General features: G+C 38.2%; 1 protein-coding gene across 11 annotated transcripts in view; it reads left to right on the top strand.

The window, feature by feature from the left end:
* Positions 1 to 25,928, top strand: part of LTBP1 (latent transforming growth factor beta binding protein 1) — a 182,480-nt gene that overhangs the window by 88,085 nt on the left and 68,467 nt on the right. For all 11 annotated transcript variants that reach the window (NM_001398250.1, XM_015283725.4, XM_015283724.4 and 8 more), the window contains 4 exons: positions 6,690 to 6,792; positions 10,768 to 10,839; positions 23,679 to 23,801; positions 25,383 to 25,550. In NM_001398250.1, coding sequence (NP_001385179.1) covers positions 6,690 to 6,792; positions 10,768 to 10,839; positions 23,679 to 23,801; positions 25,383 to 25,550 — 466 coding nt within the window. The remainder of the gene's footprint in view (positions 1 to 6,689; positions 6,793 to 10,767; positions 10,840 to 23,678; positions 23,802 to 25,382; positions 25,551 to 25,928) is intronic.

Genomic DNA, 25,928 nt, shown 5'->3' with positions numbered 1-25,928 from the left:
TGGTTGCTGTACTCAAATCCCACAATAGCCCTGGTGAAGCAAGTGAATAAGGGTGGTTGAGTTTCTTTTTTCTTTCTTAGTTCCTCCTCTTCAGCTTCAGACACAGAGTATCTTTCCCAAAGTGCTTGTAATACCTTGTCAGCAGTGCACCTAATAACAACTGTTGTGTTAATCTCAAATGCTGTTAAATTTGCTTTATGAGTGCTTTGCATTTAAATTGAGAGAAGAATGCAGATGCCTACTATCTATTGATATTCATATAAAGAGAAGTAAGCACTGATGTTTTCTAACCCTAGGATCACCTTGAGTCTATTAAAATTTTTCTTGCATTTTTTTATGGTTCCTGCATGTAAGTATTTTGGCTATTTTTTTGTTTGTTTGTTTTCTCAGAATTGCTTTGGTCTCTCTTGCATAACTATAAAGAGGAGGGCATTTTTGCAAAACAGCTAGAAATTGGAGGAGCTGGTGCTTCCAGGTTTCTCTAAGGCAGATTCATGGCTAAATACCACATATTTTTAAATATCTGTTTTACTTCAGGAGACTTCTGGTATAACTTCAAAACAAAATAATTATTATTTTTTTAATTCTGAAGAAAGACTGATTTTAATCTCCTTGCCTGGCTGGAAGCAACATTCCAAAATGTCCAGAAGAGACACTGGCTAGGAAGCCATGCCTACCTGTACTTGTTCATTCCTCTTCCTTGTCTCTCAATTGTACCGATGCAGCTGCAGAGAGTGTATGGTGTACTCTCTGAAGTGGTCACGGAAATAATTTCAGTTAATAATGCTCTCTTCTGACCCTCTTTTTGGGGAATGTATTAAGTTCAGTTCAACTCCATGCCACAGTGTTCAGGGGACATGTTCTACCCCTTGCTTGTCAGTTGTTTGCTGAGTGATGTTTTGTAGCCTCTTGCAAAATGCTGTGAAAAGTGTTGCAGAAAAGATCTGCGTTGTTATGACCCCACTGAGTAGGGAACCTGAATTAGAGTTGTTCTGGTATTATGAGGCGAGACTTGGTATATTATGATAAAACATTGAAATGTCCTACTAAAGTAAAACAAAATGTACCACTTAGAGCAGACGAGAAGCATCTTTTGATAGATTTACGTGTGCATTCAGGTATCTTTCAAGTGCTGCTTTCTTCTGAATAGTAACAAATATGTTTGATAAGCAGAAGTCAGCTGATCAGCATTTTTGTGGGATACATTTTAATGAAAATCGTTTGTTTTTTAATAATGCCTCTTACAGGAAACATTTATCTTGATTTGAGCAACCCCCTCCTCTCTGCTGTTGGAGTTGGTAGAATAGAAAATAATCCAAGTGATAGGTGACAGCCAGAAAAACTCAGGAACTGTCAGTGCTGTATCACGATAAATTCTGACTGGAAGTCATCAGGCGTTTACTTAACTTGGTTGACATGAGGACACGCACTGACCATGTACTGAACTTAGAGAGCGCGCACACAATTTTTAGGAGCAGGACTTAGATCACTGCTGAGTAGCAAAGTATGTTGATTGTTTTTAGTGCGTGACCTAATCTTATCTGTCCTACTGTATGCAGTATGTTCATAGCACACGTAGTCTGGAGGTGATGACAATAGTAATATGCCAACTGAAGTTATTCGCTCAGCCATAGAAATATCCCTGATGAACTTCAGGTTTAATAAAACATCTGCTTTGGATGTAAATTTCAGGGTTTTTTTTTTTTTTTTTTTTTTTTTTTTTTTTTTTTTTTTGACAGCTCTATGAAATGAACTTCTATATTTGTATTCTTAAGACAAGCAAAAATGATGGAAGTAAAGTTTTCTGCTTCATACTGGTACTTTTTCTCCTAAAGCACTTCTAAAGAACTTTTTTTCTTCAGAATAGTCTTAAAAATACCATCTCATAAAATAAAATAACTGTCTGGAATTCCTTGAAGCTCATGGTTTGGCTTCTGAAGTTTTTAAACAAATAGACTGTCAGAAATCAGTGTGGATTCATTTGCAGGATTAATGCTTCATTCACAATGGATTTTTTGCAAAATCGATACCCCGAAGTATCAGAAGATTAAAAGACGTATCAGATACCAAAAACACCAAACATTGTTCTAATTACTCGAATAAAAGAAAGCTGGGTAATTTTTGCTTGCCTAAGAAGAATGTTCTAGTTAAGCCAAAGCAAATTCTTTACCAGTTCTCTTAGAAAGTCTGGAAGTATTTAAGTTCTCTCCTCTGCTTTTGAGACAATGGCTGCTAGTGTGCCAGTGCTACAGAGGATAATGCTCTTCATTTGTATCAACCTGTCACTCAGCTATGGTCAGTACGCTAATTAAGTGTGTTTGTTAATTGTTTCAGTAATAGGGCTTATTAAGTTTGGGGTTTCCTACTCTTTTTGTAATACCTATAGGAGGAAAAGGAAAAAAAGAAAAAGGAGAAAGAAGTAACAATCCAAGGTCTGTGCCTGTTGAATAGTTTACAGAAAGTTGAACAGTGTATCCATTCTCTTTTGCTATTGTGGTATGTGAAATGCGGTCTTTTGAGCTGAATCCCAGAGTCATTAGCTATTAACTCGGGCAAAGCACCTATCGATTTCAATCATAGTTAATCATGTGACACTCCTTTATTTATGCCTGCACTGTGGTTTTAACTAATAGCTCGTGACAGGGATTTGTAGATGGGTCACGCAGGAGTGAGAGTCTCAGGAAACCTTCTGGTCCTTTATCAGAGCCCTTTGCGGCTGTCCTGACACTAATTGCTGGACTGGGCTCCCTACTGCACTTCAACAGGAGCTGAATACATTCCTCCTACTGCCGTAGCAGGGGGATTTCGAGGTTGTAATCCTTCCTTTTCCCAAGCATTGGAAAAGATATTAAACTCTAGTAGTGGTGCACAACTCAAGTACTGTTAGCACTGTGGAAGTGGGACAGAGGCTGGACAAGGGAACAAAGAGGTGATGTGGCTTGGGGTTGCCTTTGTGCACCAGCGCAGGGTCAGCCAGAATTCCAGTCGAACAGCGGGAATATTTGGTACTTCCTCCGGTTATATAAAATATTGGCATAGAAGCCCAGGCATGCATGGAGAAAATATGTGGACTCGAAACAATACTTTCAGTGTCTGTGAGTGCTTTACCCTGGAAGAACTTTGTTTTATAGCAGTACCATGTGTGCTTCATCCTGCTGCTACTGCTGAGCCCCTTTCAGCACAGTTTAAGCTCTTTTATACCAATCCTTCATGACTTTTTTTGCCTTCTGAGCCAATAAGAATCATCTCAAAACCATAACCTTGTGGCAGATGTATCATTCATGAAAACCTGTTCTCCCTCTGTGAGGAGTTTTCCAGAAGCCCTCAGGAATACAGGCTGGATTAGTTTAGAATATGTATGGATGATGGATAGAAAGTTGTAAACCTAAGCTTAGAAAATGGCGTCACCTTCATGCATAATGCAAGCTACGTGCACGTGTTTAGCTTCACCGCTTATTTTAGGCCCATGCTTATGTGTTGGAGTTGTATTGAATAGTGAGACAAACTAAAAATAGGCATGGATTCCCCCAAGTGACTTTTCCAGTCACTTGTGACTCAGAGACTGGAATAGACTGTCTGAAGAACTAATGAGTTCTTCTCAGTGGTAGGAAGTGGATAAGATTTTTGATGAGGAGAGAAATTACCTAAAAGTTCTTGAGACTCTAGAAACAGAGCTTCAATTCAGTAACTCTCAGGGCCTGAGAAAGGGAGGAACATCTTAAGAAATTGTTGCTGGCTCGGAAACAGCTTGTGTGGTGCCATGAGTATTGAGAGTGTCTGAAGTGCTGTTAGAGGTACCAGAGAAATTAGGGTTTATTAGCCATAGAAGAACGCGCTGTTTCTGCTTGGCTTAGTACTTTACAGAGCAATCATTTTTTCTGATACATAGCTCCAAAATTACACAGGCCTTACACCACAAGGAGCCCCATGTGGCAGTTGCTTTTCCTCGCTGGCCAGTTTCTACAATGATCTGGACGCTAACCAAATTATCATCGATTCTTCAAGCTTTAATTCACCATAGAGGCAATGGGAGCAGCAGCTTTAAACGTTGCCAGTTTTTACTAACAGGACTACAAACCACAGTTGCCAGATGACTCAGACTTTGGCATCCTTATTTTTGCTCGTGGCTTTTTATGGAAATTTGAAAAAGTTATGACCACAGAGATCATGATTTTCAGTAGAGTGCAAATGCTATAGCACCACACCTAAACTCAAAATGGGCTTCAGTCCATCTTCCTCCTCCTTTCCTTTTTTCCTTTCCATTTTTTAACCTTTATTTTGCCTTTCATTTGCTATCATTAGATGGCACCTTTTTTATTTTAGGGGAAAAAAAAAGCACTAGTTAATGATGGTGTGTTGCCTCTTCACGTGCATACTGCTGGAATGTGTCCTTGAGGCCTGTGACCTTGTGAGGAGCACTGGGTGTTACGTTATCTGCCTAGCTGCCCAAATGCTCAGTTTCTGAGATCATAAGGGGAGGTGCAGCATCAGCCTCAATTCCTCCCACTTCTTTTCAGGGAAGAAGAGTTGTAAAACTGAGGCACAAGGCAGGGAGGGAGAGTTGAGTAGAAATGGCTTGAGCAGGCTCTCACAAACTGCCACAGTGTATGACTTGAGTCGAAGAAGTTTCTACTTGGGAGAAGCAATACCTGCTCTATGAAAGGAGTTTAGGAGATGTAAATAAAGTAGAACAGTCTTCTGAGAGCATGCTCACTTCATGTGTAACTTGAAAAAAACAGCACTGCATAAAGACATAATGTGAATTCTATACTTTTTTTTTTAGTTGCCAATTGGAGGAGACATTATTAGTAATCCTCAGCTAGTTCCAATTTTGAGAAGAGCTGAGGTGCTGCAGCAGACTGGAGGTGTGCAGAATTCCCTCTTCCTGCACCTTGACTGCCTTTGTGCCTCACTGGGAGATGCTTCTGAAACCAGATTGGAGTGTAACTGAAAGACCGGGAGTGGTCAATCATGTACTGATCCTGCCAGTTCTCAAGCCAGCAGAGAGCAAGATAGCCCAGAAGATGTGCTCAGATAGTGTATGCCTGAGCCTGCATCTGAAAAGCATAGATACTTTACTGTTTTAACACAGCCAAATACAATCCAGGGCACAGTTGTTTTCCCCTTGGAGCATGGGAAAATTTGGTACAAGACCCTCTGAAGATAGTTGCATGAAAACAGGCTTCTACAGAGTATCTTCTAACCTGTCCAGGTGCTCTGTTCTTTCTGCTGTTCGTGTATCACTTCAAAATGTGGCTCAAGTCACAAGTGGTTCTACCCCCTCTTGTATAGGGATGATGGGCAGAGGCACACAGTAACTGTGCTAAGTTGCTCTGGTACTAAAAGCTCCATCTCGTATATGAGGCTTGGGCAGAGGATGCTCCCGGCTGCTCAAACATGAGTTGTTTGATGTTTAAATTATGCTGCTTTCACTTTGTTGCTGAGATATTTCAGAACGTTCCAGGGGAATGTGTGAGAAAGGGGCTGAGGAGATGGCTGGGATGGCACCTTGCCAGTCCTCCTCATAGGAAGAGGGAACCCACTGATACGTTAGAACTCTCCACTGTACAGTGGCCTACTGTCCTGCTGGTATTCACACTGTGAAGCCTCCTTGAGTAACTTTATACTTTAGGAACATCAGTGACCTATGAGCATTAGCATACTAGAAGAGATTTGGGAAGCTGAGAAGAAGCTGTCAGTGCCTGTGTACTCAGCATGCATCCCCACTACAGAGTGACAGTATAAGTGAATGCAACCACATGGCTACGTAGCCTGTGCTGGAGGACAAGACAGCTATCCTGAGCTGAAAGGTAGACACTGGTGATCACTTGGTTCAGAGGTTTTTATATTTGGCCAGTAAGAAAAGTTAAATCAGGGAAGGTTTGTTCACTCTAGTGTGAATTCACACTTCAGCACATTTGAATTATTTGCTGCAGTGCCTATTTATATCAGTATTTGCTTTTAAAGTGCACCTGTTGTGCACTTCTCTCGTGCTTTGAGTACTTTGATTTTGTACCTAGTTTACAAGTGTAGATGTACTTCTTAATGTCTTCATCTCACATACAGAAATACATTTTAACTTTGTTTCTTAATCAGGAAAAAAAATGCAGGGTGTATTTGGCTCAGAAATGATTGCAAGATCAGTTTAAATATTTGCATGAAGCATTTTGAGTAACACATATCACTAACTTTGACGTGAGTCATCTTATGTATTCCTTAATTCTTCAGTATCTGGACAGCAGAATCTTTCGTAATAATTTGGCAATTTTCTGTAACTAGTCACAAACATTGAACATAAGTTGACAGAAATTTGAGCCTTACTAATAGATAGGAAATAACAATATAGAAATCAGTTATACTCTTAAAAGTATTACTTTTTTTAAAAAAGTAAGTTATTTAAGATAATGTATGTGGCTTTTGAAAAAGCAGAGGAAGACATTTTTATGAGGAAGAATAACGTACTGTCTATTTTCTTCTCTTTTACCTTCTTTTCAAGTTGAAGCAGAGAAGGGTAATAATATAACTGAACCTGCTCATTCCTGTTCAGAGAGCCATTCATGGGCATTATTTAAGCTTGGCTGAGAGCTCTAGTCATCCGTTGGTGTCTTAATTACACTGTCAAGAAGCTGACCCAAGATGACTGAAAGAGAGCAGCACTAACCTTAGTATTCTATACCTAACTTTTCCAGTGTGGCAAAGCACTTCCTGGCCTTTCTAAGCAAGAAGACTGCTGTGGAACCGTGGGTACTTCCTGGGGTTTTAACAAATGCCAGAAATGTCCCAAGAAGCCATGTAAGTGTTTCTTTGTTGTTATTCTCTGGACAAGTTCGTAACTTCTTCTCTCAAGTAGTAGTTGCATTTTATTTTATATTATTTTATTTTATTTGTGGGAGGGAAAGAAAAGGAGCATAGTAGAAAGAACACACCATGCTTTGATTAGGGGCAGTTTGCAGAAACTGGAATTCTCTTGCGTGCCAGCAGTTACAGTATGCAGGCACTCAGCACAGCCAGTAGTGCTAGCATGGTTGTGGTTTTCTCCTTTTTTTCTTGCTTTCTCCTCTTCCTCTAAGGCAGTGATGCACTGTTGCATTTTTCTCAAGAAGGGTAATAACATTGAGTCATCTTGCCTCTTCCAGCTGGATTTAATTATTTTTTTTAAAGTCTGCACAGAAATGTCAAATTATAGAGGCACCAGTTACTGCTTGGAGAGAATGCAATGAGCTCTTGAGATTGTGGATGAACTTTCAAGCTTGGAGCCAAATTTTTCTAGGCTCTAAATTTTCAGTTATATATATTTTTTGCGCTCCTTTGAGGTATCTTCCTTGGCAATTTAAGTGTGACAAAGACTTTCCTCACTGGTTTGTTATGATTTGACATTATGTCATAATGAGAAAGAAATTCCAGATGATAAGTGCAGCTAGTCTCTTTAACTTTTATGAATGATACAGTTATTGCACAAAAACAGCAGTACTTCTGTCATTTAATATTTTTATCACTCAACAAAAGAATAAAAAGATGACGTTGCAGACAAAGTAGATCCCTGTTAACTGGCCCAAAAGTGATGCAAGAAGTTGCAGTCATTATCTAGGTCTCCTAGGCCAATCTAACTCCTGCAGATAGCTACTTCCTATAGAAGTACTCCTTCATGTATTGCTATACATGAAGCATGTTCAGTGTTTGATATTTTGGAAATGTATTGTTGTCCACAAGTCTAATGTCATAAATAGAATTCCAGAAGAAAATCTACTTTCACTTCCACTTCTCTGACTTCTTCCACAGAAGAGTCTGCACCAGTTCTTATATATATTCATATATTTTCATATACATATATACGTATTGATCTGCTAGTTTATGAAACATGAGAATTTTATGTTTTGGACTGTGTTTAACTTCTGCTTTGCTTCCAAAAGAGAGCATACGTGGGGTAAATTTCTGAATGTCCCTGTTAGAAAATCCCTAACAGATACATTCCTTTAGTATTAGTGTAATATCACCATGAATTGTGAAATGTGTCCTGATTTTATAGCTTTCTCCAAATGTGTAGCAATTTAACTACAGCTAAAAGTTTTATTCATCCGAAGTATGAGGATATGCAGAATGTATTGCTTAGTAGATTCAGTTTTGCCCCCGGAAAATTGCCCTTGGCAGCGGGGTTGGAACTAGATGATCTCTAAGATCACTTCCAACTCAAACCATTCTGTGATTCTAAGAACTAATATAAAATTTTGGTGCCTAGTTCCAAGGGAAGTCCATGTGCCGATTCTTCATAGCTTCGGTAAAAGACAAACTTACCCAGCCTGGAATCCACTCTGGGCAGTATGTTCAGGAAGCTACTTAATGCCAGCATGCTCTGTATGCTGTTAAGCCAGTAGGGAAACACTGGGGCAAACCACCTTTGAAATCCCAGTCTCCAGATTCCTCCCAGAGGGTGCAGAGAAATGCCTGAACACACGGGGATGTACAGCCCCAAAACCTCCACCACCCTGTATTAATTTTTTGTAAATACTAATGTGAGGAGCATTGTCCTTTTCATATAAAACCTTAGTGGCTAACACATTTTCTCAAGATGGGGCAATTGAGAGTTACTTTATCTGCCAGAAGAGTTTTAAGTCATACATTTTGTAACTATGAGAAGATGCCCTAATCCATAAAATGAAGAAACAATTCTTGGAACAGGAATGGGAATTCAGTCTCTTTTCTGGTGTCGTTATTTACTAATAATGTGAGTCGCACTTATTCCTGCCTTCTGACTCAATTAATTTGGAATTGTTTTTTGAAAGTAACTGTAATTTCAGTAATTGTTGTTACTTAGAGTAACCCTGTTCTTAAGGTATTCTTAAGGTTAAGATATTCCTGGAAAGTAAGGGTTTGAAATTAAGTGGGATACGCTTCTCATCTTTATAGGTGGGAGCTCTCACTGTACTTCATCTTTCTACCCTCCTTAGGGAGCAGGAAGTGTGTGTATACTGTTTTCCATGGATTAAAATAGTGTCATCTGCCACTACATTGTATCGCAAGTATGATTGGGTAGCTTGCTTTAGGAACATTCACTGACTGAACTGGTCAGGAAGCTTTGATAGAAGTATCTGCAATTTATCATTCTAGATCTTATTTAGAAATTATTGAAGCATGATTCTGTTAAATCATGCAGTAACTTTTGAAAGTCTGCATGGGTGTAAACGGTGGATTTTCAGATTTCTAGAAAATTAAGTGATCAAATTTGGAGTGTTGCAGGAGTTTAAGTGATCTTACAGCATCTTAAGAGTTTTATAGATGTCCAGTTTGAACTTAGGCACACAAATGGAACTTGGAAATCTGGATCCAGGCCTAAATATCCTTTATATATCCTTTAAATATCCACTGCTCAGTCATGGACCAGTCCTGTTCCAAAGCTGAGTACCTTGGCCTGAGGCAATTCCCGTGTCTTTAAGTCTATGGATTATTCAGTGTTATGGAAACATAAATGAAGAATTTTTGGAGAAGATCTCTATTCCTGCAAACTTCTACAGAAGAAGGCCATTAAAACAAACTTCATTTCTGTGTTACATGGGAAACGTTATGATTGTTCAGGCTTCTTGGTTAATAGTTAATAATTATGAGCAGGTTGTCTAAGTGAGTAAAGGGTAAGTAATGCAAGACTCCATCCAGCTCCCACATGGATGACTAGCCATTACTGCACAAGCTTTATACTCTACTATGACCTGCTTGTGTTGCTGCCCTTAGTACAAGGAAGAAGACAGCTGGCAGTAAGCCACTGTTTCCTGTTGAGTGTGGGAGCAGAATGAGTAGGGATGGAGAGATTAAAGCCTCTGACCTCACTCCACCATTACACTTTCTAGAGCAGCTGAGTCACTATGGAAGGAAAAATGCATTGTGGCACTGGAAAAGGCCTGGCGCAGCTTATGGGCTGGTCTCCATGTGCAAGTGAAAGAGCTCCGCTTGTACTGTGTTAAGGCTTCAGGGTACTACCAATTCTGTCCACAAAAACTATGGAGAAGGTGTTTCAGTTTTAGTATTAACTTAATGAGATCTGCAATGGGAAACACAGATAAATTAGGACATAATCAGTACAAAAATGAATCTAACTTTGGCAGCGTTAACATTTAGTGTTTCATTGATGTTTTTAGACCTCACTGTAGTCCTCACAATTTTAGTGCTTAACAACTTCATAGCTTCAAGCCATTTTGAAAGTGTTATGTTCTAATTAAGCAATTATTTGAAATAATTAAAACAATTTAAAATTATCTCGCTCCAAAAACTGCTTCTCAGGATCATCACTTAAAGTCTTCCTTTGCATAGGAAGATCTTTAAAACAAGTTTAAAAATACCTTTTTTTGTTATGTTTTCCCTTGTAATGATTTGATTTCCAGTTCTGAACTAAACCACAGGGATAAATGTGCAGTGCAGGCATCACATGTGAAGTAAAGTCAAATGAAATTCTCACTCTGTTCTAATTTGACAGTTTGTGTACAGAAAGGATGGAAAGTAATGCTCTTATCTTTTCTCGACATGGTGTTTGTTGCAGGTTTGTAAAAGTAATTATTTGAATATTTGAGTTCAGTTAGGATGATTTCAAAGATGTCATCTTGTTAATTAAGAGCAAATTTGAATGGATAATGGAAGATGTTAGCGATATAGATGCAGAAAGATTGAATTAAGTTTACTTGTATTTGAATTTCTGTATAGAGTTATATAATAACTTGATTGTCAGGTTATCTAAATAAGCATATGGCTCGGCAGTATTTAACTAACAATTTTTTTGTTCAGCTTACCATGGATACAGTCCTATGACAGAATGCCCACAAGGCTACAAGAGGATCAATGCTACATTTTGTCAAGGTATGACAGTGTCTACAGCTGACTGTGTTTATTTTAAGTACTGGTTTTGTGTGAAAGATTCAATGATATTTATGACTTAGATGGTTGAATCTAGTCTGTTTATTTGTATTTGGGAAAAAATGTTGGGGATCGATCTATCCATGTGTATGTATATACACACACATTTAACTCTTTCCAAATACTGACATGGAGTGTCCTTTGCTCCAGAATAAAAAAGGTTTAGAACTTTTGTGCATATTTTCATGTTCTTTGATGTATGAAAATGATTTCATAAGAATTTACTTACTTTGTTTTGTAGTAGAAATGCATGTTCTGTTCTTTCAGTTATTTTGCTAAACCGTGAGCCTTCAGACTTGCTCAGTTAAGTCAGATTATTGACAGAGAATAATCCCTATAACCATTATGCTATAGAGCATATAGAGAATGATTATTCTGGACTTTGGAGGTGAGATGCAATAGTACTGACTGTAGCCAGATAATGTCGCTGGCAAGTGAATATGAAAAACCATGCATACCTGGCTGCTATGAAAAGGCATGAACCACATACTGAAGAATGTACAAGGCGCAGTTCTATGGAGTTAGGGTGTACATGCTGCGTTACTTTCAAGATCATGTCTTGTATCTCCAGGCTGTAAGCACAAAAGTTATCAAACCCCAGACGTAAATGGTTGTGGTAGCTGCATGATGAGTCATGCAGCTACACTGAAAAGCCTCAGGGTATTTAGATTTTCCCAGCCTATGGCATCTCTTCCTGAGGAAACTGAACAGATGACTGTGGACATATGCTCCTTTCTGCATTTCTTTGGGTACTGAACTAAAATGTCAAGTGTACGTATAGGAAAACGTTCAGTTTCTTGTGCCCTGAGAGCATGTCCTGTAGTGTTGCTCTTGAGAGAGGGAGATGGAAAGGAAGGCAAACATGAGTTCTAGTCCACTGCAACAATGAAAAGTCACCCAACAAGTACCTGTGGAGGTGGAGAGACAGTGAAAATGAAAGAGTAATTGGTGTTAAAGGGTACATAGAACCACAGAATCACTCAGATTGGAAAAGACCTCAAAGATCGAGTCCAACCATGACTTAACCATACTACCCTTACTAACAGCACTCCACTAAATCATGTCTCTGAACACCACATCCAAACAGCTTTTAAACACGTCCAGGGATGGTGACTCATCCACCTCCCTGGGGAGCCTATTCCAGTGCTTGAGCCTATTCCAGTGCTTAAATGCAGGCACTTTGGAGATAAAGTTAATTGTATTTAACTGAAAGCTCTCTTGGCCTGTGGATGAAGAAGTGGCATGACAGCCTGCTAGAAAAATAAATTATTTTTAGAAAACAAAACAATATGGTTTGTATATCACTAAACACATAATTATTTAATGCTGCTTCCATTGCTGAGAGAGATGTGAGCTGCTATCTGAAAATTGCTTTGTCAGGCTTGTTAGCCTACCTACTGCTCAGCTCCCTACCTAGTGGTTTACCACCAGTATGGAGGATAGGGGCACTTGGAGGATTGTGAGAGAAAATTGGATTGGATCAAAATACTGAGTAACTAAATGGAGGAGAACTACAAATTGCATCTCAAGAGCTAGTTTGCTGATCTGCAAAGAGAGATTATAGCGTTCTTCTAGTAAACAAAAGGACTGGGGAGATTTTGGTGCTGTCGTACTGAGGATGACTGCAAAATGGAAAAGTGGAAGTGAAGATAAGGCATTCAAGGACCACCTTTTCATATGTCAAATGAATATATGGTGGTGAATATATTTCAGACGTTTCAAAATTGTCTCATTCTGTATATTAGCTGTGCATTTCTTCAGAATATGTAGAAGACAGGCTATGAAGTGTCTGAAAGGTAATGTTGTGCACCAGTACCATCATACATCCCTCTGAACGTGGTCCAGGTGAGACTGGAGCTTATGATATCTCCAGTAGTTGAGCCCAAGCCTGATAGTATACACATGGCATTCCTAGACAGCAGCAGCCCTGCAGACATTTAAAGTAGAATAGGGCATTCAATTCTTTTCAAGATTCTCCTACCTAGTTGTTGGCAAACATTACTAGATGGAAACCAAGATCCCAAGTCAGGGGCTACAGACAGAAAATGGTCTGATTCCTGTGAAAGTTGCCAGTAGTAGTTTGCCAGGAAGAAAAATGTTTCCAGGAAGTTGTTTCCCAGAGCAGCGACAGGCTGACAGAGAAGGAGAACATATGTTTCTGAGTAGGAAGGAATTCAGTCTTGCCATGGTACTGTGTGGCAATAGATGTGGCAATCAGGTAGGCTAAGCATTGTTTGTTCTTCTGGGTTTTGTTAGTTTTATCCTGACACATTTTTGTACTATATGACTAATACTGCAAGAAACGTTTGGCTTTAAAGAGTTTGTTTTATTTCTGCTATCATTATCCTGGAAGAAAGAGAGCTGTAGGCTCTGAATATAACTTGTAGTTGATGCATGGAAACTTCTAACAGAGTTTAATCAGAGAGTGGGAGTCAGATAATCCTGCTAGGAAGGAGACTTTTGATTAACTAAGGATGGGAACAATTTCTTAACTTTCTGGAAGGGGCAGAGGTGGTGACTGCTACAGCTTTCTCACTTTGCAGTATTTAGTCTTGGGTGGCTTCTCAGTAATTTACTCACAAACATACTCTGAAAATGCAGTACAAATAAGGAAGGACTAGAGAGAAGGAATGCCCACAAAGCAAGGACAGGATTAATAGATCACCATTTTTCTCTTAGAGGGTTAGGATTTTGACCTTTGAGCGGTCATCAGGAAAACTAGCTTCATCTGTGAAAGAGCTGCTTGCAGGGTACTTTTCAGTCCTGAAATGGCCATTAACATGTGCTTCTCAATGGCACAAGTGTCTGTTTTGTATTTATCTGAAGAAGACACACTTTCCTAAAAGAGAATGGGGCTAATGAAGAAATGGCTCTCTGGCTCTCTGTCTCAAGAACTTGAGCAAAGCAACAGCAGTAACTGTGAGGAGAAAAATGTTTAAGCTGCTGGCGAGGGAGTGTTCGTTTTTTTGTAATAACCATTACAATTAAATTGGGAAGGAGCGGCACAGCATGTCCGTATGCAAGTATACATTTTAATTAGATTATTCTTTGCTGAAAGGGCGTGCATGCTGTGCCCATGCTCAGAAAGGGCCAGCACTGCCAGACCAAATAATAATGGGGATATATTTCTGAATCCTTGCCTGCAGCTTAAAGGGAGTGCTGTTTTCACCTAGATGTCATCCAACTTTCACTGCCTTTGAAAACTCCAGCCTAAAAGCCTAATTAACCGTTTGTTCTACATTGGTTTTGCAGTCAAAAGCCTCCTTAGTTTACAAAGCCTGTGTGGTGTTAGCGTGATTAATAACCAGATCCTGATTTTTTTTTTTTTTTTTTGCCTTTCAAGTGAGTGAGCTAAAGTAATGAATCTTTCTTCTCTCTGATGTATATGTAGGACAACAAAGAGCCATCTGTGGGTATGTTAATTCGAACAGTTTAGTATAATCGCAATCAAGAAAGCTTTTTTCCCCTCAGTAATTATCTTTTCAGTTGAGTGATTTATTACATGTACACGCCTAGATGCCCTTAGGCTGTCACTGAAGACAAAGTAGAGTTTATCGGAGTTGAAAGTTCTTTGTCAAAATACATACACGGTCCTATTTTCTGGTTCCCTGTTTAGAATTATACTTACTGTTTCCTTCTTCTGCTAATGGTTTTCTTGGAAAACTGAAACAGGATGAAAAAAACAGCTGGTAAAAACAATTTGGATTACTTTTTCAGGAAATTAACGTGTGCCAATAGAGCACTTTTAAAAGTCTTATCTGGAAGGACTGGAAAAATACCTGAATATTTGTTGTTTTTCAATGAAGAGGAAGGCTGAACTTTATTGAGAAGCCCTCATTTGCTTAAAATTCAATGTAAATCGCTCAAAGGAACTGGTATTTGTATGCTATTGGATCAAATTCTGCAGTGACACACACTGAGGACTTGAAGCTTTTTTCCTTTGATTACATCATGATGTAAAATAAATTTTGAAGGTATATTCTGCCCTTCGACATTTGTCTGTGAAATACAGTAGTAAATTTCCTCTCTTTTTCATATATATAAATTTTATTGCTTAAAGGAGCTTAGCATCAAAAAATGCTAACTATTGTTGCTTAGTTACTAAGTTAACAAACTTCTTTCCAATACGTTATTTTTTGATGATAGCATCGTGAAATAAATACATCTCCAGAAACTGGGCTGGGTTATTGTTTGGACATTGATTATGTGTTTGAAAAGTCTGGCTCTGCAGATTTTTGTTCCAGTAAATTCCGCACAGAAGCACAAAATGATTTGGATTGACTTCTCCTGCTGTTGTTCTGTTAGCACACAGAAATCAGTAGGTCATTTCCTAGAATAAGAAACTGTTTTTTCCCTGTAATTTTTAAAGAATATTTTGCAGAAGTTTCATTGCCAACCAAACCTTGTTGTTTGTTTCTTTTACCTAATCTTGTTCTCACTAATCAGATTATTACTGAAACAATGATAATAGAGGCAGTATACCCTGAGTGTTACATATTTCTTGAAACTGAAGATTTTGTAGTGGTTTGCAATGTAAGTTGCAGCAGGAACAGTATTTTCTGAGATGTCAGTAGGTACAGTTGTAACTCAGGATTGTACAGGGAATAAAAAATTATGCCTTCATATTGCACCTATTTGGAGACCTTCAGTAAAGTGCCACTCCCAAGGAAGTTTAAAGTACACCTATGAAATTGAGTAGAATTTCCTGTAAGTTATTATTCCAGTCTTAATTTGTAGCTTGGGATACTGTACATATTAAAGACCTTACTGTACATATTAAAGACCTTATTGTATGAAAATCTGGGCACATATTACTAAATAATGTTCAGTGGCTAATGGCTAAGTCATTGTTAATTAAGTCACCCAATACTTTGACAAATGCTAATCAGTATATAATTGAACTATATGGTTTGCTTCACTTAAATGCGGCGAAGTGTCATAAGAATCTGGGGTTCTTTTTAAAAGACAGGTTGTTTGCTTTGCATCAAATGCAGATAAGTGTTTTCCATTCAGTTTTATTACTTAGTTATTTAAACAAAGGCCAGTCGACGTACCTCCAAGAGGTTCTGTAAAAACTAGAAATCTGATTTCAGAGCTAAATGTAGAGGTCCCCCTTCAGAAATTTACTTTTCCATAGTGGTTAGGCCTGGAATCAGATGTGGGCTGCAGATGTTATGACTGCTTGTGTCCTCTGGCACCCAACACTTGTGACAGAGGATGTGAGAAAGCCTGCAATACTTGTTGGCTCCTTCCTAGCCACAAGTTTGTCTGAATATTTCAGTGCAGCTATCAGGTCTGTGGTGGCCTGAGTAGACTTTCTGCTTCTACAAGTTTTCTTTCTTGGTCCAGTATTTATAAGAACATCTTGGATATCAAGTTGTCCTAGCTGGAGCTGTAGCATATTTAGTTTTTATGCCCCATCATCTGCATGACCACTTGAGCCTCAGGCAGGGGAAAAAAAAATCCAACTCCAGATCATTTGAAAAAGGTGGAATGGAAGTCTTCACTCTTCTAAAATGTGTGTTCAGCAATCTTACCTTCGGACAGCTGCCATGCCAATTCACTAACTTTGCATCTGGATTTTTTTTTTTGTTTACAAAAGTAATTTTTCTCTCGAGTTGCATTTCTTTGATATTTCAGTCCACTTTTTTTCTGAATTCTATAGTAAAAGAAAAATTGCATCTCAAGTTAAATGTTTACCCAAAGCTAATTACTTATTTAGCTTTTAGCTCTGTATAAGTAGTAGCAGAAGGAACTAGATTCTTTGTTCTTAATTTCAAACCACAATCCAGAATTTTCTTACCTACAGTGCTCAATGAAACAAACAGGGCATGTCAGCATTTGGGAAAGGGGAATTCGTTTCATAGTCAAAAAAAGTCTTATAATTTGTGAAGATAGAAATTACGTTCTTCTGTTTATGCAAATAATATGACTTTGAAAGCCTAACTTACCATTGTCTTTTGAGGTGGATTTGTTGAGGTTGTTACCAAAGTCACGTAAAGTAGAAAAAGCATTGTACAAAAATGAGATCTTCTGTTTCAAAAGAGAGATTAATGAATACTGAACGACTTCATAGTGTTTGACAGCCTTTTTTCTTAAATTTTTAGATATCTTAATATACTGTAGAGGTTTTTTTTTAAATCCGATTGTGATAGCTGATGCTGTCATCTCGAAAGTTATCAGTGCTCCTGAAAAGAAGGTTGACTGCATTCTTCGCATGAGTGGTAGCAGTGATTTCTTTCAAAAAACACCCAAAACAAAACAACAACAAAACAAAAACCAGACTATCTCAGTTTATATTTGCATTGTTCAAAATTTGTGTAGTAACCTCTGGTTGGTTGTTGAACTTGCAGACTATGTTTCTCCTGCACAAATATTTTCTTTAAAATGAATGCTGTAGATTTAAATCACATACTCTCACACGATTACTGCTTTGACTAGAACGCATTACTAAAAGAGAATGCATTAACAAACATGGGCATCCAGTTCTAGAATTTTGTTTTTAACATAAATGTTTAAGTGTGGTTAAATACTTCAGGCTGTGATGATTTTGATGAGCCTAAGTTCAGTGCTTTAAACATGGAGATGAAAGAATGAACTTCATTTTGTAGGAAAGAATGTTTCAAATTCCATTAAGTCTGTGACCAAATATGGGCCTCTGTTGCTATCTGGAAAGGGTAGACAGTGTCCTTGCTCCTCCAAATGAGCTACAAGGCTGAAGAGGGAGCAGACAGCTTTACACCACCATAGTGCTTCCTGTGATTCTGCATTAGGCCAGCTGGGTCTGGGTGGTCTGAAGAGCTGCTATAATGGTTAACACAGCCAAAACTCAGTAAAGTCCTTTTCTGAAATACTCTTTCATCTGGAGGCTGCCAAAGGGAAATGCTGCAGGGCTGATATTCCAACCATCAGTTTATGTATGTTGGTCTCCAGCAGAACAGCTCTCTGCTGATCAGCTAATCCCTTTGCAACATTTAACTTGGCTATAGTGGACATCAGGCTCGGTAGGCTGTGTTGAGCTGTTAATATGTCAAAGGCTATTAAGCTGTGAAGCATTTTCGTTTTTGCTTGCAGAAGAATCCAAGTCAAGTATTTCAATAAATGGGCAAATTATAAAGGAGGCTACAATTGCTTTATGATGCACCATGCAAATCACTCAGCGTGCTTTACAGGAGCCAAGCAAAGCATATTGTTTCAGCAGTAAGTGTCAAGTCTTTGGGTATAAGTAGGCATGGGAATTTTTCTTAGGAGTTGGTGTTTACACTTGGCATAGTTTGTTATCCTTGGAGAAGGGATACTCTGGCTACATCATGGTGTCGTTAATCCTGGAATGAACCTGAAATGATTCACTTCCTGAATGCAACTGAGTTAGGCATGCCATTGCACAAGGAAAGACAGGAGATTTTTGCATGTAGATTTCCAGTAAAGAGCCGAAGTAGTGTCAAAGAACAGCTGTTGCAGCCCCAGGAGTGTTTTGACCTACTTTAGAAGCAATTGTAGCAATTAGGAATGCAAGCAGAAAATGAGAAGGTAATACCTCCTGCAGTATTTCCTCCCTTCCAGCACAGATTTTTTCCATCCAGTGGCATACAGGAGAGAGGGGGAGATTCTACTGCATTGCACCCTTTTGTACACAATATCTATACAACAGCCAGAGGGAGACTTCCTGTTATATCATGTCTAACTGCTTTTTATTTTAATTTAAATACCTCAGAACAGAATTTGATCACTTTTCTAGCCTCCTATCCTTTCAGAGTATCATTTCGTGCATTTTCTTGTCAATTGTCCGTATTCCCCAATGTGCAGTGAGTGTAAGTGAGCTGAATAAATAAATCATCAAATTACATATTTGAGAAATAGAGCCTGACCTTCAGAATACAGACTGAGGTGCTGAAAAGCCACAGGGCTTTTTTTAATCTTTAAGCAAGGAAGAACTTTTGGAAAAAGTAAACAAAGGTCACTTTTTTTTTTTTTTTTTTTTTTTGCTTTTTCCTGTATTATTCAGTCCTTCTCTAAATCACAGTTATTGGAAGAAAAGAATGTGTTTTATGATACATGCACTTAGACTAGTGAAATTTAATTTACTGTTGTGATGCGCACAGCATGTAATTCTGAATGTGTATGTGTCACTATGGCTCAAAACAGGTCTGTTGTTTATCTAGATCCATTAACTATTTGTGGAATAGGATTCTGGTGACGTGCTTTCAGAACACCTTTGTGTTTTGGGGTATTTTTAATGTGACTCCTTTAAGATTGAGTTCCCCTTGAATCTTTCTAGAAATCAGCAAGAAAAAAAGCCAAGTAAATGGTGTTTCATTATTTTAAATCCAAGGAAATTTTCCATTTGATATTTTACTTATCCATTCATTTCCATCTTTTAGTTACTAATATATGTAAAAGTTCTTGAAGATGAAACTATTTTTCAGACTCAGAAGAATGTTGCATGGTAATTATCATTGTTTATAACTAAGTCAGTGTTAGCATGTGCTTGTGTAAATGAATGACACTTGAAACCGTTCCCATCTTCCTCCTTTGCTTCTGATAGATTATTTATTTATTTATTTTTAAGTATGAAACTAACACTTGTCATGTAAACAGGCAAACATTCAGTTAAGAAGCGGCTGTTACTTTTTTTCCCCCTAGGAAATCCAGTGGCAAAGTGATTCATTAAGGCATCGCATTTTCTAAAAGCAGGTTCACCTGTCGCTTAGTAGACCTATAAAGAAACTGTGGGAAAAAAAGGTGTCAAATGCTAACTGTTGTTGAGAGAATCTTAAACTCTTAGCGTGGAAGATTGTGAGATGGGTCAACAGCATTTCGGGTGATTTACTTGCAACATCTGGGTTGTTTAAAGACTGCGGTGCCTCTGGTGAAGAGCGTGGTGGCTGACCTCACTGAATATCAAGATGTGTGCTTGGAGGAGGGTATAGAAGGAGCTGTAACTGTATGCTAGTCTGTATGCTACTGCAGCATCATTGCCAAGTCTGGTTATGGTAAAGCTTTTGTACATTAGTTATGTGAGAGTGCAGTCACCAACCAACAAAGACTCTGGGATGGCACATGGCTTCCAGTGCCACTATAACAGAAGTGAAACCTTTGTTTCTTGTCAAACATTCAAGGAGGGGAACCACCTAATCTAGGAGTGCAGAGTGTTAAGGACCTGTCCCATGTGTTTGGCATGCATAAAACTAAATAACAGCAAAGGGTAAGACTGCCAGTGCACAGTGACATTGCGTCATTGGTGCCAATGGAGTTTATACTCATTGAGCTGGGTCAAATCATTCCGTTTGCCAAGCAGCAACTCCAACAAAATCAACACTTTATCAATTCCTTAATTATGTATAACAGCACCCACTGTGAGAGACTGTGGTAAACCCATGCCAGGTGCTGTGTGGAAAAGCTCCTTGTATAACCTTTCTTCTTTTTTGCTAACCCAGATTTTATACCAGTAGAACTTTGTCACTGTTTTCCTTGAGACCTGAACACGAATATTTAGTTGGTCTTTAGAAACTTTTATTTACATATGTGTGGTTGGCTTATAGAAGTGCTGCAGAGCTCCTTAAAATATTTCCGCTTCGTAGATGAGTGATCAAATCACTTCACAAGTGAGCCATCATTCTGTACTCTACAGAAAAACATCATTCAGACTTAAAAATAACTTCTTCTCTAGTTTTTACACTGGAGCAAATGAATTCTCATTGTAATACAAGTTTTAAAAGTATTTTTTTTTAAATCCACATACATATATATATATATAAAATTTAAATCCATCTCTTTATATATGTATATTAAAAAAAATAAAGTTTTTTAAAAATTTATAAAAATATAGTCTTTCAGTCTTAAACCAGATTTCTTTTCTAGCTGCCTGAGCAAGTTGATTCCAGTGCAATTTGCACAGCTGGACAGGCTGGCAGGTGGTAAGAAACATTTTGGGTTCGTGACATTTTACAACAGTCTGAAATGAAATAGATAGTCAATCTGAAAGGGATTTTTCCACACAAAGTTTTTAAAAACTATTCTCATGTTTTTGGGATTTTGTTTTGGTTTTGGCGTTTGTGTTTTTTGTTTGTTTGTTTTTTGTGGCTTTTTTTTTTTTTTTTTGGAGAGAGAGAGAGTGAAATCTGTAATCAAATTCTGGCTCATTCCTGTTTAATCCCTAGATAGACCTATGTAATTCAATGTAGAGCATCAGCTCAGTAATTCTTGAACTCATTCAGCAAACATGACTTGGCAAAGACTATAATTAATATAATTAACTTAATTAGTTAACAAGTTCCACTGAGGCATCAGAACTCACACAATGAAGGCAACATAAAAAAGTTAGACAAATTTCGCAAGACTAATGTCCATACCAGGAACGGTAGAAAGTTGTGGAAGGAATATTCATTGCTCTTTACCTATGTTTTATGGTGAACATGTGGCAGTGCTCACATTAAATACCGATAACAGAATATATGTGAGTGGGGTCTCTGTACTACAGACAATCCAAGACAATATTTTTAAATGCTAGACATACAAGAACATTTCCTCTAGAAAGAATTTTAATAGAGATAGTAATGGTAGCATCAGTGAGGTTTTTTATAGAACAACTGAATCATTTGGAAAGCAAGAGATTGTGTATTTATGAATGACAAGGAGATGGCTACCTCTTATCAATTTAGACACTCTGGTAAATCATGGTATGGAACCTTCATTATTAGTAGGCAAAACTGTAAAACGTGATTTTCTCAGAGTACCACTGAGTGCATTTGATACATACCAGTGCCTGCTTTTCTCAGTAGCAACGTGGAATAAAGTTCTGGGATGTTATTTCTGTTTATTTGTTTTAAAAGCATTTTGAGGACTTAGAACTTGAGGACTGATCTGAGGGTGGCAAGGCACTGGCATTGCTGCCCAGAGAAGCTGTGGGTACCCCATCTCTGGAGGCATTCAAGATCAGGTTGGATGAGAACTCTGGGCAGCTGAGCTGGTGGGTGGGAACGCTGCCCACAGCAGAGAGTTAGAACTGTGGATGGTCTTTAAGATCCCTTCCAACCCAAGTCATTCTATGATTTAAAACTCCAGCATCTAAAACTACAGTACGTAGAAAATTCAACAGTGGATTCTGAGTGTTTCAGTACTTACTTTACATTAGCTTCTAGATATTTCATACTAATATCTGTATCTTCCTTGTTGAGCCTGATATGTTGAAAACAGAGAGTACAATATGTGCGTTCTTCCTAAGAACTTTGCAGCAGTGTCAATATGTTTCTATTTAGGGATGTTTCAAGAATGTCTTTAGTTTGTGGACTGTTTTGTTTAACTCATTCCCCTTAGTAGTCACAGAAAATACGATATTGAAACAGTGATGATGTTTCCTTTTGGAATCAGTTGGCACTCTGTAGATTCTTTCAGTCCTGTTATAAGATTTCAGGGCAAAATAATGAACCTAATTAGACTAAGCAACTGAAGAAGCTGTCTAAAAATTTTCAAGTGCATTAGATCAAGTCCAGTTTACTACATCTTCTGTATAAGTGAAATTCTTAAACAATATACTGCTGTGCTTATATGGGGTACCTTCCTGCTCAAAGATTGGATGTGTCAAAACATAGACTGCTGTAGTTAAAGATCTTCAGACTATTTCAGCAGCTTTTTTCTGCTCTTTTTCTTTTACCATTCTCCTTTTTCAACAGTCTGCTCCCTCTGAGGTCAGAAAGTCATACAGTCTGGGAATTTCACAAAAAAATTCCTTTGAGGCAGAGCTGATCTTTTGTAATTCATGTTGTTTCCATCGTATTTCATCCAAAGTTTTAGAACATAAATCATCAATCTTTGTCACATATGGTGAAGTGCATAGAGGTGAAGTCAGTGTCAAGATTAGATTGGGTACAGTAGTGGAAGAGCTGAGAGATAAGATCAGCACTGAATGTGCTACTGCTGTTCTGTTGCGCTGTGAATTTAAGTCATATGGTAATGCACAGAGAGAACCTGTGGAGTAAATCGAAGGCAGGAACGTGAAAGATTTTAAAGATGCTTTCTGTAGGTTTCCAAAAGCTAACTTCAGCACATCTGTTACATTTTACAAATTCAATTTCTTACCATTGTTGATCATGTTGAATCCAGCAGCCACATGCAATATCATCAAACCTGTGAAGAGTTTATAAAAACTAAGAGGAAAGGTAATATATAATATGTACTTTACTATGTACTTTAATGGTCGCTAATACCTGGTTTCCAGGAAGCAGGCTGAAATATCAGACTTGTGCTCAAGTTTTGTCTATATAGCAGTGCAAGCAGTTTTTCCTAGCTTGGAGTAAGGGCAGAAAGTCTTGTGTAGGATTAATGTGCATAAACATTTTTAAGTAGATGTATTTCAATGTGCTTCTGCTGTTCTTCTCAAAGATGAGCCAGGACAGATAAACTATGGGTTTGCTTTCTTTCTATCCCTTCTTTTCCTTCTTTCTGAAATTTTCATTATTGGTGCAAACCTACATTGTTACCATCTCCTGGCATAAAATCCTAGTTTGCCTGACTTGGTTACAGCTGTTATCTAGACGATTGTCAGAATAGGTCTTATTCTAAGACTAAGTAGATTATGGATCCAATGCCAGGCATGATAAAGGCCTGAATGCATGAGACACTGGAGAATGTTTTAGTGACATCCTGAAAGCGACAGTGTTGCAGCCAGCCTGCTAACAGCAAACTTCATCAAACAAGTCTCAGCAATTGTTAATTATTGTGAACTTATGTTCCTGTGGGTGCAGTCCAGTTTCAGTATCTGATTATTTTCAATTTTTCCACAGATATCAATGAATGTCAGTTACAGGGAGTGTGCCCTAATGGTGAGTGTTTGAATACCATGGGCAGCTACAGATGTACCTGCAAAATGGGATTTGTGCCAGATCCTACCCTTTCAAGATGCATAGGTGAGTATAGTGCAGATCTAAGTACTGAAATAGAAGTTTAGTTGCAATTCATTATGACGTTTTATATAACTGACTCCTACTGCTCCAAGCTATATTTGTCCTTTTTGCAGGCCCTTCCTCTTCATGTTCTCTTATTTGACTTATTTAGCTATTCTGAGCACTCACATTTATTTTCTGTCTCTGTCCTGGAAGCCTTGGACTCCCCCAGCAGCCATCCAGATTCTTGTCCTGTTTTTTCTTTCTCAAAGCCTTCAAAAGACCTATTCAGCCTCATACGCTCTGGAGTCTTTTTCACCAGTGTGTAATTCTTTTTCACATTTTTTTTTTCCCTTTTCTGTTGTTTCCACAGCCTAAGTCGGCTCTGTATTGTACACTCCCCTCTCCCACCTCTGCAGCTTTAGCCTGGGTAGTTTCCATTATGGTTTTATAGAAAGCTGAAAGGCCTCTCCCTTGCACGCCTTGCTTTTCTTCTTTGAGAGTATTGAAATCCCCATGTTGTAAAAGCACTGGAGCTTTTAGGGATGGAAGAGCGCTACACAAAGTGTTGATGTGAACAAAACAATATATTTATCCAAGTCTGAGCTATGGATGTTATTGTCTTAGATTTGTGAAGTATAATAAAATCGGGTTGAAGCAAATGGATTGCAACAGTTCAAGTGGGTTAAGTACAATGAAATTTAAGAGAAAAATATTTACAGTGTTAAGTGTCAGGGAAGTCGAATGATTGGCATTGCTCATAGTACTGCTTATTGTCAATAAAAAAAATACCTCAAGGTATGACCAAAATAATGTGGATTATATTAGGTATCATCATTTTTGTCTTACTCCTTTTTTTTTTTTTTATTTCAAAAGGAATAGATATTTTACCTTATGTCAATAATCTGATGTTTTCTCACAGTGGGTTTTTATGTGGTAGTGAAAAGTAAATTTGAACAATTTTCAGAAGAACTTCTGATTTCTTTAAAGCGTAAGGTACGTTCCTGTGTTCTTAGAATCATAGATTGGCCTGGGTTGAAAAGGACCGCAATGATCATTGAGTTTCAACCCCCTGCTATGTGCAGTGTCACCAACCACCAGACCAGGCTGCCCAGAGCCACATCCAGCCTGGCCCTGAATGCCTCCAGGGATGGGGCATCCACAACCTCCTTGGGCAACCTGTTCCAGTGTTACCCTTGCAAAACAGAATTAGATAATCCAACGTTTGCATCAGCTTCGTACAAGAACAGATTTTAACTAGTGTTTTAGTATGCAGTGCAAAATTATAAATGTACAGTGTGCCCAATGGAATTCTGCACAGAGATCCTTGTTAACGTTCTAGGCTCGAAGACTAAATGCAAAATGCATGCTATGGAGATCAGGCTGGATGGTAGCGCAAACAACATTGCAACATTATGAGCTGAAAAACAAGACAGGAACAATGAAAAATACTGTTTTTACACATGTACAAGTCATAGAATTATGGAGCATGAAAAAGAAAAAAAACATGAATAAGAAAAAGCAACATAGGTTCGGCAGCCATGTAGATTAGACGGGTATTGGAAACAGTGAACAGTACCATCCTCTCTTCCACTTCCATTGCAGCTGATAGTCCTATCGTTGCTGAAGAGAAAGGACCCTGCTACCGGTTTGTTAGTGCAGGAAAGCAATGCATGCATCCTCTTTCTGTGCAGCTCAGCAAGCAGCTTTGCTGTTGCAGTGTTGGAAAAGCCTGGGGCCCAAACTGTGAGAAGTGCCCCCTTCCAGGAACAGGTAAGAACCACTCATTAAAATAACAGAAACTTTGTCACACGTGCTTTAAAAAAAAAATAATAATAATCCAATAATTGATTTAAAAATAAACCATAAGTGTCTGTCAGTAAATTAGGGCTGTTCTACTGTTACAGTTTCTCTATGATGGTAGACTATTTACGTACTGCTTCTTGAAGGCACAGCTGAAAGGATGACAGTGTTTGATAGTTACAAATGCTGGTCACTGCTTCAGAGTTCATTCTGTTCTCTGCCTTTGCCTAAAATGACCGAAGTTGGAGTCTGGTAAAAATTGGTGTATATTATGTTTTGTCATTGAACATCACTTATTGTGACACATGTAATGTCCATCCTGATCAGTATTTCAACACAGATATTTGT

Source organism: Gallus gallus, chromosome 3, assembly GCF_016699485.2.
Source record: "Gallus gallus isolate bGalGal1 chromosome 3, bGalGal1.mat.broiler.GRCg7b, whole genome shotgun sequence".
NCBI lineage: Eukaryota > Metazoa > Chordata > Aves > Galliformes > Phasianidae > Gallus > Gallus gallus.
The sequence above is the reverse complement of the archived record's forward strand: the minus strand, read 5'-3'. Positions and strand labels throughout refer to the sequence as shown.